Genomic DNA, 20950 nt, shown 5'->3' with positions numbered 1-20950 from the left:
ATATCTATCACAAAAAAGGGGGGAGGGGGTCTTGATGAGTAAATACATGTATTAATTATCTATAGGTGTGTGCTAATTTTTTTTTTTTTTTTTGAGAATCAAGAACGAGTGGTATTATTAAGAAACTAAAGGTCCGAAATTACAAACGGATATATGTCTGGTGGAACATGCTCCATCCAAACTAATAAAGGAAAGAAAAACTTGCTCTCTTGGCCAAAGCATGGGCTACACAGTTTCCTTGCCGCCTAATGTGAGAGAAAGAAAAGGTTTGAAGCGAACCCGCGATAGACATAATGTCTTTTACAAACTGTCCAATTGAAGCCTGCCCCTCATCTCCTGCTTTCAAAGCCTTATACACTATCTCTGAATCCCCCTCACATTATTTATATATAATGTATATGATTATTTATATATATAAAAATGTATATGATTATTTATGTAAAAATGTATTTTTATTTGGAATATTTATTATCCAAATTATAATAATCTTTTTATATATTTTAAAGCTGAAGCATAAAAATTTATTGTTGCTATGCTTCAGGTGAACCACATCATCGACATGTCATTTTTTTTTTTTTTCCAGTTCACACATTCTCTATAATCAATTATCTTTCTCTCTCTCAACTCATCATCTTCCCATTATTAGTTTTCCAAATTATTTTTACACATTCTCCAACTTTTTACATAAATAATCATATGCACTTTTGGTTATCATAATAATCCTCTTTAAAAGAATGAGAATTTGAATAATAACTTTAAAACTTTAAAATTTTAGTTGTACAATAAGAAATTATGAAAATATAATGCAAAATAACAATAGTTAGAAGAATATGAACCATTTCAAAAAAGAATAGTGATATCAATAAAAAATTAAAAAATTATATATATGTAAAATAAAGTGATTGAAATTACTTTTCAAAATTGTTTAATTTTTAGAAGAACAAATTATCTGCACTAAAATTTAGAGAATAAATTATACATATTCAATATAAGCTTGTTATGAGTTTTGATTATCACGATAGTCTCCTTTAAGAGAATGAAGAATTTGAATAATTTATTTGAAACTTAAAAAGTTAAGTTGTACCAAAAAAATAAATGAATAAATAAATAGCATACTATAATATAATTTCAAAGAATATCAACCACATTATACATGAAAAATATTAATCAAACTCAATCAAAATAATAGAATGATATATATTAGTAGAGATAGAAATATGAAAAATAATTTTAGAATTTTTATTTTTTTATTTTTAGGGAGAACAAAATTATCTTCAATAAGTTTTAGAAAACAATGGCTATCAATAATGCCAAATGATGGAATCGATTACTAGGGAACCAATTTTGATGGAAGAATGGTAAAGGGATGATAAATTAAGAAGAAACATTGGGAATGAGATTCTCTCCACTCTTCTCTCTCAAATATATATATATATATATATCTCCACTCTACTTGAAATGAAAAGTCCATTTTACAATTAAATTTTTATTTTTTGAATCTAATAGCATCCAAAACACAATATTATTTAAATTTTAAATGATATGATATTATATATTTCCAAAAATTTTATAATTTATTTAATTTGAACCATGAATGGATCTATTCCAAATAGAAAGATTGGCACTGTATTTTTTTTTTTTTTTTTTTTTTTGAGAATGGGTTGGCAATGTATTAATCGAATGGAAGTTGAGACATTAGTTCACAATCATAATAATACCAGCGGCAACATTGAAAAGGATATTAATTACCATCAACTTATCATTATTAAGGAGATTATTTAACATGAATTGTTGCTGATCTAACTATTTACTTTTGTGGTGAGGAGAAGGTGGGGAAAACCTAGCTCATTCAGTGAAACTACTGACATTATTTTCACAAACTCGATGTAATAAGTCATAGCCTTTGAACAAAAATAGGCCCCATTTTGATCGAGTAGAATTTTGTTGATTCTGTTTGTCCCTTACCCCCAATTAAATTTATATAGAAGACTTTGTCCATACATGACTAAACTTCAGTGGTGGAGAATCAACCTCAACCTCATCTAACGCAAGGTGGAACACTTTTTATTTCCTTATCTTATTCACTGGTTTTGTCTCCATCTTTCTTTCGACTAGTAACTATCCCCCAAAAAAAATATAGAGACGTTCATATCTGTACCTGATAAAAAGTTGGATTTTCATATGAATGCGTTGTGTACAATTAAATAGTTTAAACCCCACTCCACCAAAAAAAAAAAAAAAAAAAAAAAGAAAAGAAGAAGAAGAGATTAGTATTGGTGGTTTTAAAAAGCTATATTGCTATTTTTAGCATTATCAAATACAAATTTATGGCTATATTGGTGAAGCCAAAAACCAAATAATTTGGCTCCATGGTTTGGCCGTGCACACGGCAGCTTATAGGAAAAAAAATTATTAAATTGTGTGTTCACACTGTTTTATATTAAATATTTTTTTTATGTATTCACACAGCTTTGCAGTGAATATGTTATTTTATTGTAGTGAATATAATATTTTATTGTGTTATTTATATTATTTTATTATATTGAAAACTAAAATAAAACAACTGATATTGGATATTTTGTAAAATAAGAAAGTAAGATAAATAAAATAGTTTTTTGTGGAATCATATTACTGAATTTATGATTGCACCGATATAAATGCTAAGAGAAAAGAAAATGGTAAATTGCAATAACCTTTCTCGAAGTTTGCTTTTTATAAACTATGTTCCATCTCCGGAGATTTTTATTTATATAACAAATAGTCCCTTTTAATCATTTATTTTTTGCATAACCCTTTTAATCATTTGTTATGTCCATTACAAAATCGAGCAAAAAACACATATTGATAAAATTAAAAATGAACACAAAATTATGCTTTCTAATCAATTTTTAATTTTTTTATATGATACAAAAAAATTAAAAAATGAAAATAGTAAATTTGATGGGTGAAGAATCAAATAAGAGGGTTCCTGACATTTAATCTAGCCTAAAAGAGTTTAGTAGCCAAGAAAAGATTTTAATAATTAATTTCCAAGAAGAAAATTAACATATTCACAGTATATAAATAGAATTGAAAGTAGGAAAAAAAATGAAAAAAAAAAAAAAAAAAATGAAAGACACAGAAGCTATTGAAATTGGGAAAGAGGAATCACCTTTTCCGAGGGAGTAAAGAAAATCCAAAGGAGGCAGCTTTGGCTCTATCGATGGAACTATTGTTAGAAAGAGGCCTTGGCTGCCGCCTTCTATAGGACCTGTCCTTCTCCTATCTATGGGCTTTCTTTTGTCTTATCTCCTCTACCCTTCTGCTTTTACATCTCTCTCTCTCTCCATTCCTAGCTGCTACTCTTTGCCTCTCTTCAAGGCCACACAAATGATATTATAAGGGAGCTCATCAAAGCTTAACTATGTTATATATATATATGTAGTTCTACAATATAGTGGGGAAAGCAAGAGCTACACACAGCTTTCTCTCTGAAATTCTGCTGTTACCATCTGCAAATTTTGTTATTCTCTCTGCATTTCAGCTGGTACGTTTTCCAAGTCCTGGGAACACTTTATTTAATAAAGTCAGCAATATATACCTGAAAATAACAGCGTTAGTTATTGGTGATTACATATTTTCAACATTATTGTTAACTAAATAGTCTGTTCTTCCATTTTTAAAGGTAGGGCAAGAAGAATTTTATGTTCTTGATTGCCATAGTTTTTGTACTTGGTGTAATTCTAAATGCTTACATAACTTTGTGGTGATTTTACAGGTTTGGGAAGCTCAAAACTTAGGGGACCACGCCAAGTCTGGTAGTAGTACTCGTCTACTGTTGATATGCCTAGCTATGCTTGCCTGGCTCCCTGAATGCCATCTATGAAGCTTGTCAAAGAGTGTTGGCAACCTTCCTACTTGGCATGAGGGGAGTCACGCAGGCCCAAATGTGATGATTATTGATAGTACTTATATGTAAATGCCTCTTGCGATCCTTTGTAAGCATCATCCTCTATATATGTACTTTTTTTCTTTAATTCATTGATTTTATTGCACATTCAACATCCTTAATTACCACTATCATAACCTACTAAATTGGGAACTCATGTAAGATATATATGTTTCTGATATCACATTAGTCTTGCATCTCTCTACAAGTAGATCTTCGTGTGTGTGTGTATATATATATGTGTATGTATATATTTATTCTAGGAGGCTTGTGCGAAAGCAACCAAGTTGATTGCAATTAGCCCAGGATAACCTCCCCTTAATCTCAGATAATTTTTAGTGTACCATCAATGGGTGGTACCTCATGGCAGATTTTGTATGTCAATGAAAGCTTTTCGCCAGTGTTTTCTGAACTTAATATATATGTGGCTGTGAAGTACTCCTTTGATTTCTACCAAAAAAAAAAAAAAAAAAGTACTCCTTTGATGCAGGTTCTGGGCCTGGGTTTTGTGTCCAAGGGCCTATTTGGTAGGTCATTTGAAGCAACTTTTAGAGCATTTTAAACACACACTTATTCATCCACACGTATATTAAAAACACTAAAACAATATTATTTAAATTCCTTTATCAAATACCCCCTAAATCTCATCATATATAGTAACTATAAAGCTTGCAGTGTTTGTTGCGTGATCTTTTATTTTTATTTATTTTTTCCTTTCTTTCTTTTCCTTTTTTTATTGTGTACATGTCTTGATTGAGATTTGAGATAACACATGTTCGTTGTCTTGTTTTTGGATAGTATTGAACCCTGTTGTTCTTTAGTTTTCAATACAATTAGTACCCATTTTTGTCTCTCTTACTCCCTAGGAAACATATGCTAAGACTTGTATACATCAATCATTAATGTTGTACTCATGATGTCTACAAGTCTGTCCAACTTGGGTTGCCAATTTTGACTAGGCAAGACAAAGACCCAACCTACAGCCAAGAACAAACAGTCCACTATGGAAAATTATTAGATACTTTGAAAAGGGTAATGTGGTACTTCTCACCAACTAATTAGTGATGGCTTCTTAATACAATGGGCTAGTTAACTGGTGGCATTTGGTTAATGTATTATATTAAGAAAGATTTGATATAATTTTTATGAAAAATATAAAAAGATGTTAAAAAAAATAAATATTTTTTATTTTTTTATAAAAAATATCTAAAAATATTTCTTTAACTAATATCTTTAGGACATTTGTTTACTTTTCCTCCTTACTACAAAAGCATGTCAAACTTAATCAAAAGATAAAAAGAATAACTCTTGATCACAAAGAATCATATTAGCATTTTTTTGCGAATCATTTTAGTGGTTCACATATATAAAAATAAGAAATATTCGAATAGTTTAAAAGTAATGAAATTTGCGGATGGCGTTCTCTGGCTAATATACAGCCACCATATCATTGCCAGAATTAGGTGAAATCTGATGAAATAAAAGCAAGCTTGCTTTTAAGTGTCAATAATGAACTTGCAAGGGGTCCTAAAGGGGTTTTTAGAAGTATCTAAAGTGTCTAATTTGAAGGAGATAATGCTTGGGAAATAGAGTCACTTTCTTCAAAAAAATTTATAAGTATCTTTTAAAAATGAAGTACTCTTTATGTCCTATTGTTGTTGTTATTTATTATTTTTATTTTTAAATGAAATTGTATGTCAAGGACTCTAAGTTGATGTATTCCTTTAGTTTCTATTGTATTTTTGGAGCTCATTAGCTTAATGTGAATGTGATCTGACGGAGAAATAGCAAAGCCCACATGAACTATCTATAACACACCATTTGTTTGATTTCGTTTAGCTTATTTGTTAAAATATGAGACAAAAAATATACATTTTGATAATTTATTTGTTAAATATGTGACAAAAAAAGAAAGATAAAAATTAACTTATTTAAAAAAATTAATTTCATTAGATTTAAATAAATAAAAAATTGAGACAAAAAATGGAATGCAAAATGCAAAAATCTTTTTGCCTAATAGACACCATGTCCTTTAAGCTTAAAACATTAGCCTAATAAGGAACAGGCATTAAAAGTCATAAAATTTTCAATTTCTCCAACAACTATCTATAACACAATTTCCATTCAGCCAAAAAAAAAAAAATATATATATATATATATATCTATATCTATTACACAATTTCCTTATAGGCCTTATAAAGGAAATGACATAAAGAAAAGTTATTAGTCAACAGTGTTTTTTCTATCCATTATTACATGTCTGCGTCATGTAATTTCTATCAAGTCTTATTACTCTAAAATGTCTATATAAATCGAGCAGTTTCTCTCGCGGCTAGGGTTTAGGGTTGACTCTTCCCACGGCTAGGGTTTAGGGTTTTCTCTTCCTACGCGTGTAGAATTTTGTACCTAACCTGGTTTAGGTTTCTTGTTCCCTTCAACCTTTAGTGTTTGATAGGACGGTGGGGTCTGGTGGTTTGTAGTGCGACAGTTGGTTTTGTTGTTGCTATGGTTCTGTATTATCTATGGCTAGCCTTGAAGAGTTGTGGTCACGATTTTCTTTAACAGAGGATGAAGAGGGCAGGGCAGAGGTGGCCCATCAGGAGGAGGTAGTAATACACCGTTTGGCTTGCAAGTTTTTCACTAAGCGCACTCTAAATATCGATGCGGTGGCCCGTACATTTAAGCCGTTGTGGAAACTTGCTGGTGAACTTAAGATCCGAGATATCGGAGAGAGTATTTTGTTGTTTGAGTTTGAAGATGTTCTCGATCTTGAGAGGGTGCTGGAATATGAGCCATGGTCATTCGACAAGAGTTTGGTGGTTTTCAAAAAGGCATCTGATGTGGAGTCTATCCCTTTCTTAGAGTTTGATCGTGTCACATTTTGGGTGCAAATCCATAACGTGCCTGAGAAAAGCTTGAATCATGAGACTGGTGAAACCATTAGTAAAATGATAGGCTCAGTGATCTAGGTGGCCGATACAGAGGATGATGGGGCCGGTGGAGAGTTTTTGCAAGTCCGAGTTGCGGTTGACATAACTAAACCTCTTCCACGCTGCTGTAAGTTATGGGCTGAAGGAAAACACATTGGTTGGGTTGGTATCCGCTATGAACGTTTACCCAACTTTTGCTATTGGTGTGGACGGGTTTCGCATGGTGAGAGGGATTGTGAAGTGTGGTTGAAAGGGAAAGGGAACTTGAAAAGAGAGGATCAACAGTACGGTGAGTGGATGCGAGCTGAACAGGTTCGACAAACTCGAAAGTCAGTTGCTGTGACCTCAGGTAGCTCTCACAGTCAAGGGCCTTGGGGTAGAAAATTTACGTCTTCATCAGGTAAGGGCAATGGACAAACTGTTGATAATTTTCCAGCATCCTCTAGACATGGTTCAAAGGGTGGTGCGGCTTCTACAATGAAAGTGGATCAGCACAACATTGAGAAGGGTGGTCCTAAGCTATGTAAAGAGGATTATTCAAAGGGTAAAGATCAGGGACACAGTGATGGGATTGAAGGCCATAGTGTGTGCTATTCCTTTCAGATTGAAAGGGGTGTGGTGGGTTTGACATTAAAGGAAGGAAATAATGGTGGTAACAGTTTTGCTAGTGGGATGAAGATTCGGCCAGGTCCTTTAGAGGATTGTGCTAACCACAGTGTTGTGAAGTTATCCCTCTAAGAACCTGGAAGAAAATTGCTCGTCTAAGTCAACAGTCTGATGTAGACAGGCAGCCGAGTAACTTGGAGCGACGCCTTGAGATAGATCCTGATGAAGTCACTTTGAATAAAAGGCAATGTATGGATTTTTCCTACTCCCATAATAAGGAGAATTCTGAGGTGGTGGCTGGTTCCCAACACCACCGATCCCAATGAGTTGCTCAAGTTGGAATTGTCGTGGGCTTGGGAACCCACAGACAGAGGATGAACTAATTGCTTTAGTCGGCAACAAAGATCCCAAGTTAGTTTTCTTAATGGAGACTAAGGTTGAGAAGGTAGTGTTGGAGCGAGTAGGAAGGAAAATTCAAAAATCTAATATTTTTGTGGTTCCCCGGCATAATATTGGGGGTGGGCTAGCTTTGTTTTGGCCTAATGATATAAGGGTGGATATACAATCTTATTCTAACCATCATATAGATGCTATCATTGACCATGGAGTTGATGACGCCTGGCGGTTAACGGGTTTCTATGGTGACCTTGACACCGCCAATCAGGAAGACTCTTGGTCCCTCCTCAAGGCTCTTAGTACTCGGGTTTCCCTTCCTTGGATTTGCATAGGTGATTTTAATGAAATTCTTTTGGCTGAGGAAAAGCAAAGGTGGCTTGATAGATCAGAACGGCAAATGCAAGGGTTCCGTGATGCTCTTGATTTTTGTGGTTTGAAGGATTTGGGTTTCAATGGGTTTTCTTTCACTTGAAGTAATAGAAGACCTAGGGATCAGAATGTCTGGATTCGGTTAGATAGAGGGGTGGCAACCATAGATTGGATCCTCAAGTTCCCAACCTCACGCATTCATCACTTGGATGCTTTTCATTCAGATCATAAACCCCTTCTTCTGTGTTTAGATTCGGAGCTTAAACGTTTCTACCACAAGGGTTGCCCCTTTCATTTTGAGCCTATGTGGTTGAAAAATAATTCTTGTGAAGGAGTGGTAAAAGATGCATGGGGAGATGACTCTGTGGGGGGTTCGGTTTGGAATTTCAATAGAAAGATTTATGCTTGTCAAGACAACCTTAGAGAATGGAACCGTAAGTCCTTTGGCCATGTTCGTAATTTGTTGCAGAGAAAATTGGCTGACTTAAAATCCTTAGAGGAATCTGATGGTTATAGGCAGCAACCTACTCGACTTCAAGCTCTTAGAGTGGAAATCCAACAATTAAAAACCAAGGAGGAGGTGATATGGAAGCAAAGGTCTAGGAATGCTTGGCTGAAAGAGGGTGATAGCAACACTAAATATTTCCATTGCCGAGCTAACCAAAGGAATAGACGTAACCACATTTTGGGTTTAGAAGATGAGAATGGGATTTGGATTGAAGAGGAGGCAGCAATGGGTAAGGTGGTTGAGAGGTATTTTGAGAGCATTTTTACCTCCTCAAATCCTACGGGTTTTGAGGAAATTCTTAATGGTGTTCTTCACACTATCATGGCTGATGATAATGTGGGAGTTGCTAATGATTTTCATGCAGATGAGGTGTTTCAAGCTCTCAAACAAATGGCCCCACTCACAGCACCGGGTCCCGATGGTTTGTCACCTATTTTTTATAAATCTTTTTGGCATATTATGGGTAAAGATGTCACGGAGGTTGTGCTTAATGCTTTGAATTCTAGTTTCATTCCCGAATCTCTAAATATCACATATATTGCTCTTATCCCTAAAAATAAAGATTTGAAAAAGGTGGCTGACTTTAGACCTATAAGTCTTTGTAATGTTATTTATAAACTTATTCCTAAAGTCGTTGCTAATCGTTTGAAGAAGTTTTTAATCCAAACAATTCCAGATTCTCAGAGTGCTTTCTTGTCGAGGCGTCTCATTTCTGACAATATCCTTGTAACTTTTGAAACTTTGTATTATCTCAAAAGAAAGACAACCAGTAAATTGGGGTCTATGGCTCTCAAGCTTGATATGAGCAAAGCCTACGACCGAGTTGAATGGGAATTCTTGGAGAAAATTATGCATCATCTGGGGCTTGATGAAAAAATGATCCGAATCATAATGTCATGCATGAAAACGGTCTCCTATTCGGTTCTTTTAAATGGGCAGCCTGTGGGTAGCATCAAACCTTCAAGAGGTTTACGCCAAGGTGATCCATTATCCCCCTACTTATTCTTATTATGTGCTTTGGGTTTACAGAGTTTACTCCAAAAAACTGAAGCTAATGATGATATCAGAGGTGTGCATATTTGTAGAAATGGGCCTCGGGTTTCCCATTTATTTTTTGCAGATGACAGCGTGCTTTTTTGCTGTGCTACGGAAGCTGAGTGCCAAAGAATATTGGATGTATTGGCCGTCTATGAAAGGGGTTCGGGGCAAAAAATTAATCGAGAGAAGACCAATATTTTTTTCAGCTCAAATACTCAAGCCCAAGTGAAGTTTCAGATCCAAGCTTTATTGGGGGTTCCGGCTATTCGTCAGTATGAGAAATACTTGGGGTTGCCAGCTCTTGTTGGTCGGGCAAAGAAACAAAGCTTTGTCTACATCAAGGAAAGAGTTTGGAAGAAGTTGCAGGGTTGGAAGGAAAAACTCCTATCCGGAAGGGAAGTTCTTATAAAAGCAGTGATCCAGGCCATCCCTACCCATACCATGAGTTGTTTCAAGCTCCCAAAAGGCTTGATAAAAGATTTGGAGGTTCTAACTCGTAAGTTTTGGTGGGGATATGGGGACGGTAGTAGAAAGGTTCATTGGGTGCATTGGAAGAAACTTTGTCAAGATAAGGATATGGGTGGTATGAGGTTTAAGGAGATAGAAAAATTCAATAATGCGTTGTTGGCCAAGCAAGCTTGGAGGATGATAAATAATCCCAATTCCCTTTGTCATCGGGTATTTAAAGTAAGATTTTTCCCTAATTGCTCAATTTTGGAGGCAAAGGATTCGAACACGGGGTCTTATGCTTGGAAGAGTATCCTTAGTGCAAGAGAGGTGATTCGAAAGGGGATGGTGTGGCGTATTGGGAACGGGCAGAATGTTCGGATTAAGGAGGATAGATGGTTGCCAGGTAGCCCCAGGAGTCCCATTATCTCCCTTTTGCCCTCTGTTGCAGCTGAAACAAAGGTTCAAACTTTGATTAACCCGGAGTTGGGAGTGTGGAGAGCTGACCGTGTTAATCAACTCTTCTTGCCACATGAAACAGCTGCCATATTGGGTATTCCTCTGAGTCACCGTTGTCCTCTAGAAAAAATTGCATGGGGCTGTACTCCTTCAGGTGTTTTCAGCACAAGTAGCGCTTATAAACTCCTGGTCTCTGGGGTGGAAGTCAGCCAGGCAGAAACTTCAAACCGGTCTGCTCTGAATCAGTTTTGGAAGGTAGTGTGGGGCAAGGTTGTCAAAATCGGGATCCTACGTAAGATCGTTGGAGGTATGTGGGATTGTGAATCGTAGGATCGGATCGTGGATCGTAAGATCCTACATTATTTAAGGAAAAAACAAAAAATACACATTGATATGTTAAATAATCACATAAATTATACATTTATTGATATAATTACCATACATCATTACATTCATTTGCAAGCATCATTTAAAGAGGCCATAAACCTCAAAATGTGACACTCTATTGGGATATTTTTTATTTGGGTCCAACTGACGCTCTCTTTACATTAGAGTGGAAAAACTTGGTCTATTGAGATTTTATTTTTCATTTGGGTCCAACTGAGCCTTCTGTCAAGTTAAAGAAGATTATAAGAAACCAAAGTTGTTTAGGATCGTCAAAATCATGCGATCCTATCGATCCTGAACGATCGCTAAGATCCTTGAAAGATTTAGATTGTTTTGAGTAGGTGGAATCGTAAAATCGTAGGATCGTAAGATCCAGATCGGGATTTTGACAACGATGGTGTGGGGGCTTCAGGTTCCTAACAAGTTTAAGCATTTCATCTGGCAAGCGTGTAATAACGCTTTTCCAACTATGAGTAACTTGTTCCGGAGAAAAATCACACCATCTGATCAGTGTGAGCTTTGCAAACTTTATCCTAAGGATCCGTTGCATGCTATCTGGTCATGCAGAGAAGTGGAGACCGTTTGGAGCTCATCCCACTGCTTTAACCAAGCAAATCTCCCCCAACCCCAAAGTTTTACCGACTTACTCTCCCTTTTTTTGCAGGTTAAGGAGGACCATAGAAAGGAGGTGTTTTCCATTGTAGTGTCGCTGCTGTGGAACCAACAAAACACCATCCACTTCGATAGACCTGTGAAAGCTACGGACCAGATTCTATCAATGGCAGGAAACTTGCTGCAAGATTTTCTAGCAGCCCAGCAGATTGAACCGGTCATCCCATCCCCACCTACATTGCAACATTGGACCAAACTTGACTTACAATATCATAAAGTCAACTTCGATGCTGCAATGTTCAGGGAGGCGCATTTGCCTAGTATCAGTGTCGTTGTTCAGGATTGGAGAGGCGAGTTTGTTGGTGCATTATCTTCCTCAATGTTGCTGACTCATTCGGTTGTTGAAATGGAAGCTTTAGCGTGCCGAAAAGCTATCGAATTTGCTATAGAAATTGGATTACAGAGAGTGATTTTTGAAGGGGACTCAGCTATGGTTATCAATGCTTTAAACCAAAACAATGTTGGTCTCTCATCTTACGGTGCCGTCATAGAAGACATTCGCAGTCTAGCTTTGGTGTTTGAGTCATGTGTTTTTGCTCATACCAGTCGAGTTTGTAATAGTGTGGCTGATGCTATTGCAAAAAAAGCAAAAGCTTTTAGGAGTGCTCTGGTCTGGTTGAACGGCCCACCTGATGACATAGTGTCCTTGCTTCTATTTGATGTTCACTGAACTGTTGTTTTTATTCTTTTTAATAATAGCCCAGGCTTATAGTCTGGTTTCTCAAAAAAAAAAAATGTCTATATAAATCAATTTATAAGTACAAAATTAATATCAACATCTTATACCCTAACTTAATTATTAAAAAAAAAAAAATATATATATATATATATATATATAAAATTAACACCCTAATGTTAAACGAAATCTATATATTACTAAAAGTTAAAGCGTAGCGTTTAATGCTGCTGCGCTCACGTTGAGCCACGTTAGCGTCCACGTCATTATCTTTTTTCTTTCCATTTTCTTATAATTATTTTTAATATTTTTTTTATTTCATATTTACACTTCTTCAACCTTTCTCCCTCCATTACCTTTTCATCTCCCCACTAATTCTCCAACTTTTCTCCTTCCCTCACCTTCTCATCTCCCCACTACCCTCTACATTAATATCATTCTTCATCTTTCCCTTCATCTTCCTCTATTTTTGTCTTTTCTTATTCACACTTTCTTACTATAAATTTGTCACTATCTTTTTCATTTTATGCATAGTTTTCCCTATAAAAAAAAGGTTCTCTCTCACTCTCTCTCTCTCTCTCTCTCTCACACACACACACACACAATTTTTGAGTGGATTTTTATTTTTTATTTTTCTTGCAACTTCACTTTAGGTTAATATTTCATATTCTTTAATCTACTTTAGGTTAACGCGATTCAATTTTGTTTTTTCATTTTTTTTTCCTCTCTCTCTCTCTCTTTGATTGTTAAATGTTATCCTATTGCGTTATAAAGGATTAAATATAAAAATATAATATTATTCTACTACATAGCATGATTTGGATAATTTAATTTGGTAGTTATTGTAATTTGATAGCATGATTTTAGATGTTAAACTATAAGATTTTAATAATTTTTGTTTATTTTTTAATCCTTTGTGGTAGACAAAGTACTCTTAATAGTATTAGAAATACTCTATAATGCCATTTATTTAGAGAAAAGCAAAGGTTGGCTAAACAAAAATTATTGGATGAGAAACAAATTTTATCTTTCGCAATTTTAATTTAATTATTATTATTATTATTTTATAACAATGCATATATAGAAATTTAATTCTTAGATTTTGCTAATAATTGTTTATTTGATAATATGTTTTGGGATTTTTTTCAAAGAAAATAATCTTAGTAGATTATAAACAACAAATTGTTTTCATAATTGGTCCAATTAATCATAGTTAAGTTTTATTAATTTTTTTAATTACTTTTTTTAGTGTTTTGGATTGTAGGCAGAAAAAATAAGCTTGAGAAAGTTTGTTTAAAACTAAAAGAATAATTTCCAAATTTTATATTCTTTTTAATGATCCACAAAATGTTATAAATAACTTTTAATAAAAAATAAATATTTTCGTTAACTTGCCTTTTGAATTTCTGAGAAATACTGTATTTTTTTCATTTTAGTACGACACAAATTATTAAATTTATGATTTATGATTGTTCCTATATTACATTTATGATTATTCTTATAATAAATAAAAATATAATTTAAAAATACATTACTCTTTATTAAATTAGTTTAAATTGTATATAAAATTTAATAAAACTATCATAAAATAATTATCATGCGCAACGCGCAGGTTCGCGGCTAGTACGAATAAAAGTGCACTAATATTTGTGTTTTAACACCAAGAAATCACTCAAATATATAATGTTACATGAGAAAACCCAATTTCAAAATGACAAAGTTTAGCAACAAAACCAGTTGTAGCCTTAGGCTACAAACTGGTCTAATAAGATAACATGTGTAAAAAATATCATGTGCATTGCACATGATTATTTTTGTAAACTTAACTCAATTAACCCTAGTTAACTACACCACCTATTAAAAAAATAAAAAATAAAAACGAAAAACTAAAAAACTAAAAAACTAAAAACCCTCAAAAATTTTATACGTATGATCTCTCTCTCTAAACTGTAACCCAGAAGGTCATAACCCAACTCCAACCAATCACCCATAGCCTCCTATCTCCACCGCTGGCCGGCCAGCCCAAATCCTCCTCTCTCCACCGCCGGCCAACCTCAAATCCTGTACTGTCTCCACCACCAGCCAACCACCCCAAATCCTCCTCTGTCTCCACCGTAGGCCAACCACCTCAATCCTCCTCTGTGTCCACCGCCGGCGCACTCAGTCTCCACCGCTTCACCGGTTAGAACTAAATTTCCTTTTTAATTCCTTTTGTTTTATTCATAGAAGCGGCGGATCCTCCTGTCTCCACCGCCGGCCAATCTAAAATCCTATACTATCTCCACCGCTGGTCCACCTAGTCTCCGCCACTGGTCCACCTAGTCTCCGCCACTTCACCGGTTAGAACTAAATTTCCTTTTTTTTTTATTCATAGATAACTAAATTTTTCTTTTTAATTCTATTAATTTTTTTCTGAATGAATTGTGTTTGATTATTAATGTGAGTTCTGGATTTTCTGGTTTTTTATTTTTGTTTAATTATTAATGTGCCTTTTTTAGTTTGATTATTCATTGATAACCTTGATTCCTTCAAGAACTGAAGATGATTTTCTAGCGGTTGTTTATAAGTTACCAAATCTAGTTTAATTTACTTATTAAAAAAATGAATTTATGTGTATTTCTTCTCTAATATGTAATAGTGTTTACTTTTTTAATTCTTTCAAGAACTGAAGAGGATTTGCTAGTTGGTTTTTTTAAGTTCAATTGAGGTTTCAATTTGATTCCTCATCAGCTCTCACTTTCTTCAATTGGGTCAAGAATGATTTAAGTCTCAAACTGTCAAAGTCATTGTTGTATGAGTGATAGGAAATGGGGTTTGCCTGGATAGTTTTACTTGTCGAGTTGTTGTGGAAGGACATAGAAACAAGAGTAAGTTGCTTTCAGCTTTGAAATGGTTGTCAGAGCTTCAGGGTTTGAAATTCCTATTTTTGCTGACTTTTATGAATATCTAGTGGTTAAACTGTGTGAAGAGAATCGGCCAATTGCCGCTAGAAGTCTTCTGGAAAGAATCTCTCAGACTCTCAGTATGGTTATGTGCTTGGCCAAGAACCTAGTGAATAACTCTAGCAAAGTTAATGCTTAGCTATCAACCAGTGCTTGCATCTTGTGCAATTATTTTGCTTTTGACATTTTCTTTTGAAGCTACAGTCAAAATTTTTTAAACTTTTTTTTCTACCTTTTTATTCTATTTTTGAATTGAAACAAATCTAAAGAGTGTTGGAGAGATCCTATATTCTATTTACAAGTATTGTTTGTGTTTCATAGTCTGCAAAAGGAGAAATTTTTTTGAACCTTTTTCTACTCTGTCATCTCAAAAGAACTTGTCTATTTTCTTATGGGTACAATTAGAAGTCAGTTTTCATAAGATTAAAAAATAATAGCTTATATATTTGCTGTTCACAGGTGGCAAATTTGAATTTTTCTGGCTCCTTCTTACTATCTCTCATGTCATTTCAAGTTTCATGTATAACTAAAGAATGAGTTAAAATCTATACCTAATTTTCAAGTCAAGAATGTGATTTTTTTTTTTTTTTTTTTTGGTTTCTCTCTTTTTGCACAGCAACCATCACTGACATCACTGGATTCAAGAGCTTATACAGACAGAATATCTCTGTTTCTGTTCCTTCTGCACATGGTTGCTACTGTTGGGTTAGTTTGTTTTCTTATATTCAAGGGAATTCAAGGCCAAATACAAGCATCAGAATCTATTAAAATGAAAGAGAAAAGGGTGTTGCAGTTTTATCTGCCACAAGTTGAAGCTGCATCTTTTTTGAGCATTACTCTTGCATTGGCATGACAAAAGGCAGTCAGGGAATGGGCTTTATTTATGGTTCATTTCATACTATGGAGCTCTTTTGTAATGTCCCTATCTGCTGGAATTCTCCTTATTTGCTTCCAAAAACCTACCACTAAAGGCATTGGAGTATATTTTATTGCCTTTACAATTGGCAATGGATTGTATGCTTGTTGGGTCACAACGTGAATTAAGTTTTGTTGTAAGATCTTGATGAAAGCACTTGAGCCAAGTATTTAGTCCTTTACCTGAGTGGTACAATTTATTATTAAAATGGTTATTTCTTATCTGCTATTGCAGTAATTTGAATTTCTTTGACAATTATGTGGCAGAGGCATTAGCTTGGAAAGTTGAGATGGTGTATAAAATTTAAAACCCAATCTCACTACATATAGAACTATAATAGACTGCTTGTGTAAAATAAACAAAAGTATGGAGGGTGAATATGTAATGAAAGAAATGGTTACATTTGGTGTGCCACCTGATATAGCAATATGCAAGGCATTAACAAATGGATACTGCAAGGAAATGGATATCAATAGAGCAGAATTATTATTGTGCTTCTTTGCCAGGGAATTTCAAATCTTCCATACTGAAAGTTATAATACACTTGTGGTAAACTAGGATTGCAAAACAAGTAAAACTAGGACTGCAAAACAAGTGGTACCATTTTGAACCACAAACATATCTCTCACAATAGCTAAAATAAAGTCAGCCTAAACTATATTCTGCCTCACATGACAATATTATTAGTATGGAATCATCAATCTGCCAATGGTCTAACCATTAAAAATAGTCTTCAATATGCCAATGGCATCACAATAAAAAATACTAAAATGTTAACAATTTGCCAATAGTCTAACAATAAAAAATAGTCTTTAATCTCTAACAAATAAAACTACATAGTCTTCAATCTCCATCCAATAAAGTTGCACCCTAACTCCAACCTATTTAGTGCTTTTGCCAAAATGGTGCTCTTCTTGGATAACATCAGAAGTAGTTGTTGAAACCTGAAAACAATTGCAAAGAATAATTGTCACATAAACTGTAAACAAATTTATGTGCCTATAAGATTGATATATTACAATGGAATGTAACAAATCTTACTTTATTTAGGCTTCCAAGTGATTCAACTTGTCTCGCCTCACAAGCTTTTTTTTGTAAGCCAATGACATGTTTTTTAGCATGTGTTGTTTTGCTTCGAGATTTACCATTTTTCTTCTCTAATGCAGATTTCAATCTTCTCTTTGGACGCCCAACAGTAGGTTTTGTTTTAATCCTATGCATGCTATCACCTTATAAAACATCTGTAGTAACATCACCATGGACCTCTATGCAACTCTCCATATTATTCGAATGACATTTTTTTCTAATCTCTTGCAAATCCCTCATTAATTTTTCAAAACATTCTTTGGTATGTTCATACATTATCTCATTCTCTGCTGCAAGTGTGGAAATTTCACGAGCATTGTGACTCAAATGAGAGTAGCGTTTTCCTATCGACTCTTGAGCATTACCTTTAATATCAATGCCATGATAGTCCTTGATAGAACTAGCCCTTGCATCTTGCGTCCATCTTTTCAATACATATTGGACGGGAAGTCTTTTAACATTTTTTTGTTCAAGAACTTTCAAAGCATGGGCACAAAGAATTCCTACAAAGCTGAACTTCTTGCAACTGCATTCCACCGTTGTAGTTGAGGCTTCATATTTAACTAGGTGCTCTTGAATTCTTTGACTGTATTTGACCTTGTATTCTGTGATAGTATCAGATTTATTAGCCTTGTATATAGTACAATCAGCAATCTTCATATATTCATCTTGAAACATTTGAAAAATTTCTAGGGTGTACAGCTCCATAACATGTCTCAACATCTCTACATTAGATTGTAAAATCGGTTTTGTTTGCCTCATTTTGAACTCTGCCTGTAGTTCTTGATGTCTCTTATCAACCAAAACTCTAGAGTAATGTCCTGAAAAGCGCACACAATCATGTTTTGGTTTCAAGTATTTCTTCAACACATTGTTTATTGATTCACTACGTTGGGTGCTTTTCATATCAGCAGTGAACATATGTCGACCATATACCATAGCCCATTTTTCTTTCACATCAAATATGCTACATAACCATTTATTATCAGTAAGACCATATTCCTTAAACATATAATCCCATGAAACAAGCCATTCATCTTCATCTTCATACTCATACAAACAATCAGTAAAATCATTTGCAAAATACTTAGATGAATGAAATACATGATGTAGATTCTTAGCAGCATTCTAATAAATATGCCATACACACAAACGATGATTAGATTTAGGAAATACCTCTATTATTGCTTTAGCCATTGCAGCAGATTGATCTGTAAGTATAGTTCTTGGCTGCTTTCCTGACATTGCAGTTAAAAAAGTTTCAAACAATCACTTAAATGACTCTATAGTCTCATCATAAAGTAAAGCTGCACCAAAGATAATTGATTGTTTGTGATAATTAACCCCAACGAATGGAGCAAAGGGACGATTATATCTATTTGTTCGATAAATTGTGTCAAAACAAACAACATCACCAAAGTGCCCGTAATCAACTATTGATCTAGCATCAGCCCAAAAAATGTTCATGATTTGACCATCATCATCAACTTGTATTGAATAAAAATAAGATGGATCTGCCAATTGCATCTTATGAAAGTACTCCATCATAGCAGGTCCATCTCCTTTCCTCAAATCCATCCTCCTCTCATTATGTACATGATTCTTATAGTCAACATCCATAAACCCAAGATTTTCACGACCCCCAGCTTGCATGCTCAATAATTCAATGGTTTGTTTAATTGATATTCCAGACCTCTCTACATCATTTGCAATGGCTTTTTGAGCAGATGAATTTTTTCTCTTCGATCTTAACATATGTTTCATTGGTGAAGGAGCAAACTCATGACTATGTTGACCATGAAAAGAAACAACATGTAACATACCATCCTTTTGAAGATGACAAGTCATCTGTGCTAAACAACCTATTCGTGAAATTGGACGACGATAAGATGCATTTTCGTGACGTTTGTCAACAGCTCGTTCACCCTCTTTTGAGCAACTAAATGTTCTCCTTATAATTTGCCCTGCATTTCCTCGCTTTACAAAATGTTTCCGTACACTAAAGCCAATTCGGTGAGCATATTCTTTGTAAAATTCATATGCACTCTCATCACAATCAAATTTCATGCCAATTGTTGGAGTATTTGATTTGTTTGGGCTTCCAAGAGTAGGTTCTACTTTAGTCTCCTCTTGTTGATCAACTATCCAACCAATGAATTCATCTTCCAATACAATTTCTGGTACTTCTACAATTTCCTTGCTATGTCTACTTGGAGTATTTGAATTTTTTGGGCTTCCATGAGTAGGTTCTATTTGAGCCTCCTCTTGTTGATCAGCTATACAATCATTCAATTCATCTTCCAATAAAATGATTTGACTAGTATCCATCACTTGTAGTCAAGATACATATTCAAAATCAAATCAGAAAAAAGGAAAAATTTTATAAACAATTTTTAAAAAAAGTATTCCAATATTCAAGACCCATTAAAGAATACTCTCCATGAATTACTTAGAAACACTAGAGTTTTAGAATGTATAAATCTAGAAGCCTATAAAGTTTACTCTCAGTTCTTATACTTTTGAAAATCAAGTCAATATGAACAAAAAAAAATTTTTTAGATGAATCAAAGATAAATTCAATACTAAAGAAAAATGAATACAATTTCTACAACTCAGCTAAATTTAGTATCATAAAAACTACAACAAAACCATAGTACAAGACAGCAAATAACAACACTATTACATATTAGAGAAGAAATACACATAAATTCATTTTTTTAATAAGTAAATTAAACTAGATTTGGTAACTTATAAACAACCGCTAGAAAATCATCTTCAGTTCTTGAAGGAATCAAGGTTATCAATGAACAATCAAACTAAAAAAGGCACATTAATAATTAAACAAAAATAAAAAAATAAAAAACCAGAAAATCTAGAACTCACATTAATAATCAAACACAATTCATTCAGAAAAAAATTAATAGAATTAAAAAGGAAATTTTAGTTATCTATGAATAAAACAAAAGGAAATTTAGTTCTAACCGGTGAAGCAACGGAGACTAGGTGGACCAGCGATGGAGACAGTACAGGATTTTAGATTGGTCGGCGGTGGAGACAGGAGGATCCACTGCTTCTATGAATAAAACAAAAGGAATTAAAAAGGAAATTTAGTTCTAACTGGTGAAGCGGCAGAGACTGAGTGCGCCGGCGATGGACACAGAGGAGGATTGAGGTGGTTGGCCGGCGGTGGAGACAGAAGAGGATTTGGGGTGGTTGGCTGGCGGTGGAGATAGTACGGGATTTGAGGTTGGCCGGCAGTGGAGAGAGAAGGATTTGGGCTGGTCGGCCGGCGGTGGAGATAGGAGGCTATAGGTGATTGGTTGGAGCTGGGTTATGACCTTCTGGGTTATAGTTTAGAGAGAGAGATCATACGTATAAAATTTTTGAGGGTTTTTAGTCTTTTAGTTTTTAGTTTTTATTTTTTATTTTTTTAATAGGTGGTGTAGTTAACTAGGGTTAATTGAGTTAAGTTTACTTAAATAATTATGTGCAATGCACATGATATTTTTTACACATGTCATCTTATTAGACCAGTTTGGCTACAACTAGTTTTGTAGCTAAACTTTGTCCATTTCAAAAATTAAAAACTA

The 20950-nt window shown here is 34.3% G+C and overlaps 2 protein-coding genes across 2 annotated transcripts; one reads left to right on the top strand and one right to left on the bottom strand.

Moving 5' to 3' along the window:
- Positions 1-11462: 11462 nt before the first annotated feature.
- On the top strand, positions 11463-12410 carry LOC115990972. Its single transcript, XM_031114732.1, has one exon. It carries the CDS (start codon positions 11463-11465, stop codon positions 12408-12410), a length of 948 nt encoding a protein of 315 aa, XP_030970592.1.
- A 5419-nt stretch (positions 12411-17829) lies between these two features.
- LOC115990971 (protein FAR1-RELATED SEQUENCE 5-like) lies at positions 17830-19688 on the bottom strand. Its single transcript, XM_031114731.1, has 4 exons — positions 18776-19688; positions 18537-18598; positions 17958-18488; positions 17830-17886 (listed from the first exon to the last, which is right to left on the bottom strand). Exons 1-4 carry the CDS (start codon positions 19686-19688, stop codon positions 17830-17832), a joined length of 1563 nt encoding a protein of 520 aa, XP_030970591.1.
- Between the last annotated feature and the right edge of the window lie 1262 nt (positions 19689-20950).

This window comes from Quercus lobata, chromosome 5 (assembly GCF_001633185.2).
Source record: "Quercus lobata isolate SW786 chromosome 5, ValleyOak3.0 Primary Assembly, whole genome shotgun sequence".
In the NCBI taxonomy this organism is placed as follows: domain Eukaryota; kingdom Viridiplantae; phylum Streptophyta; class Magnoliopsida; order Fagales; family Fagaceae; genus Quercus; species Quercus lobata.
This window is presented reverse-complemented; position numbering and strand designations above follow the sequence as displayed.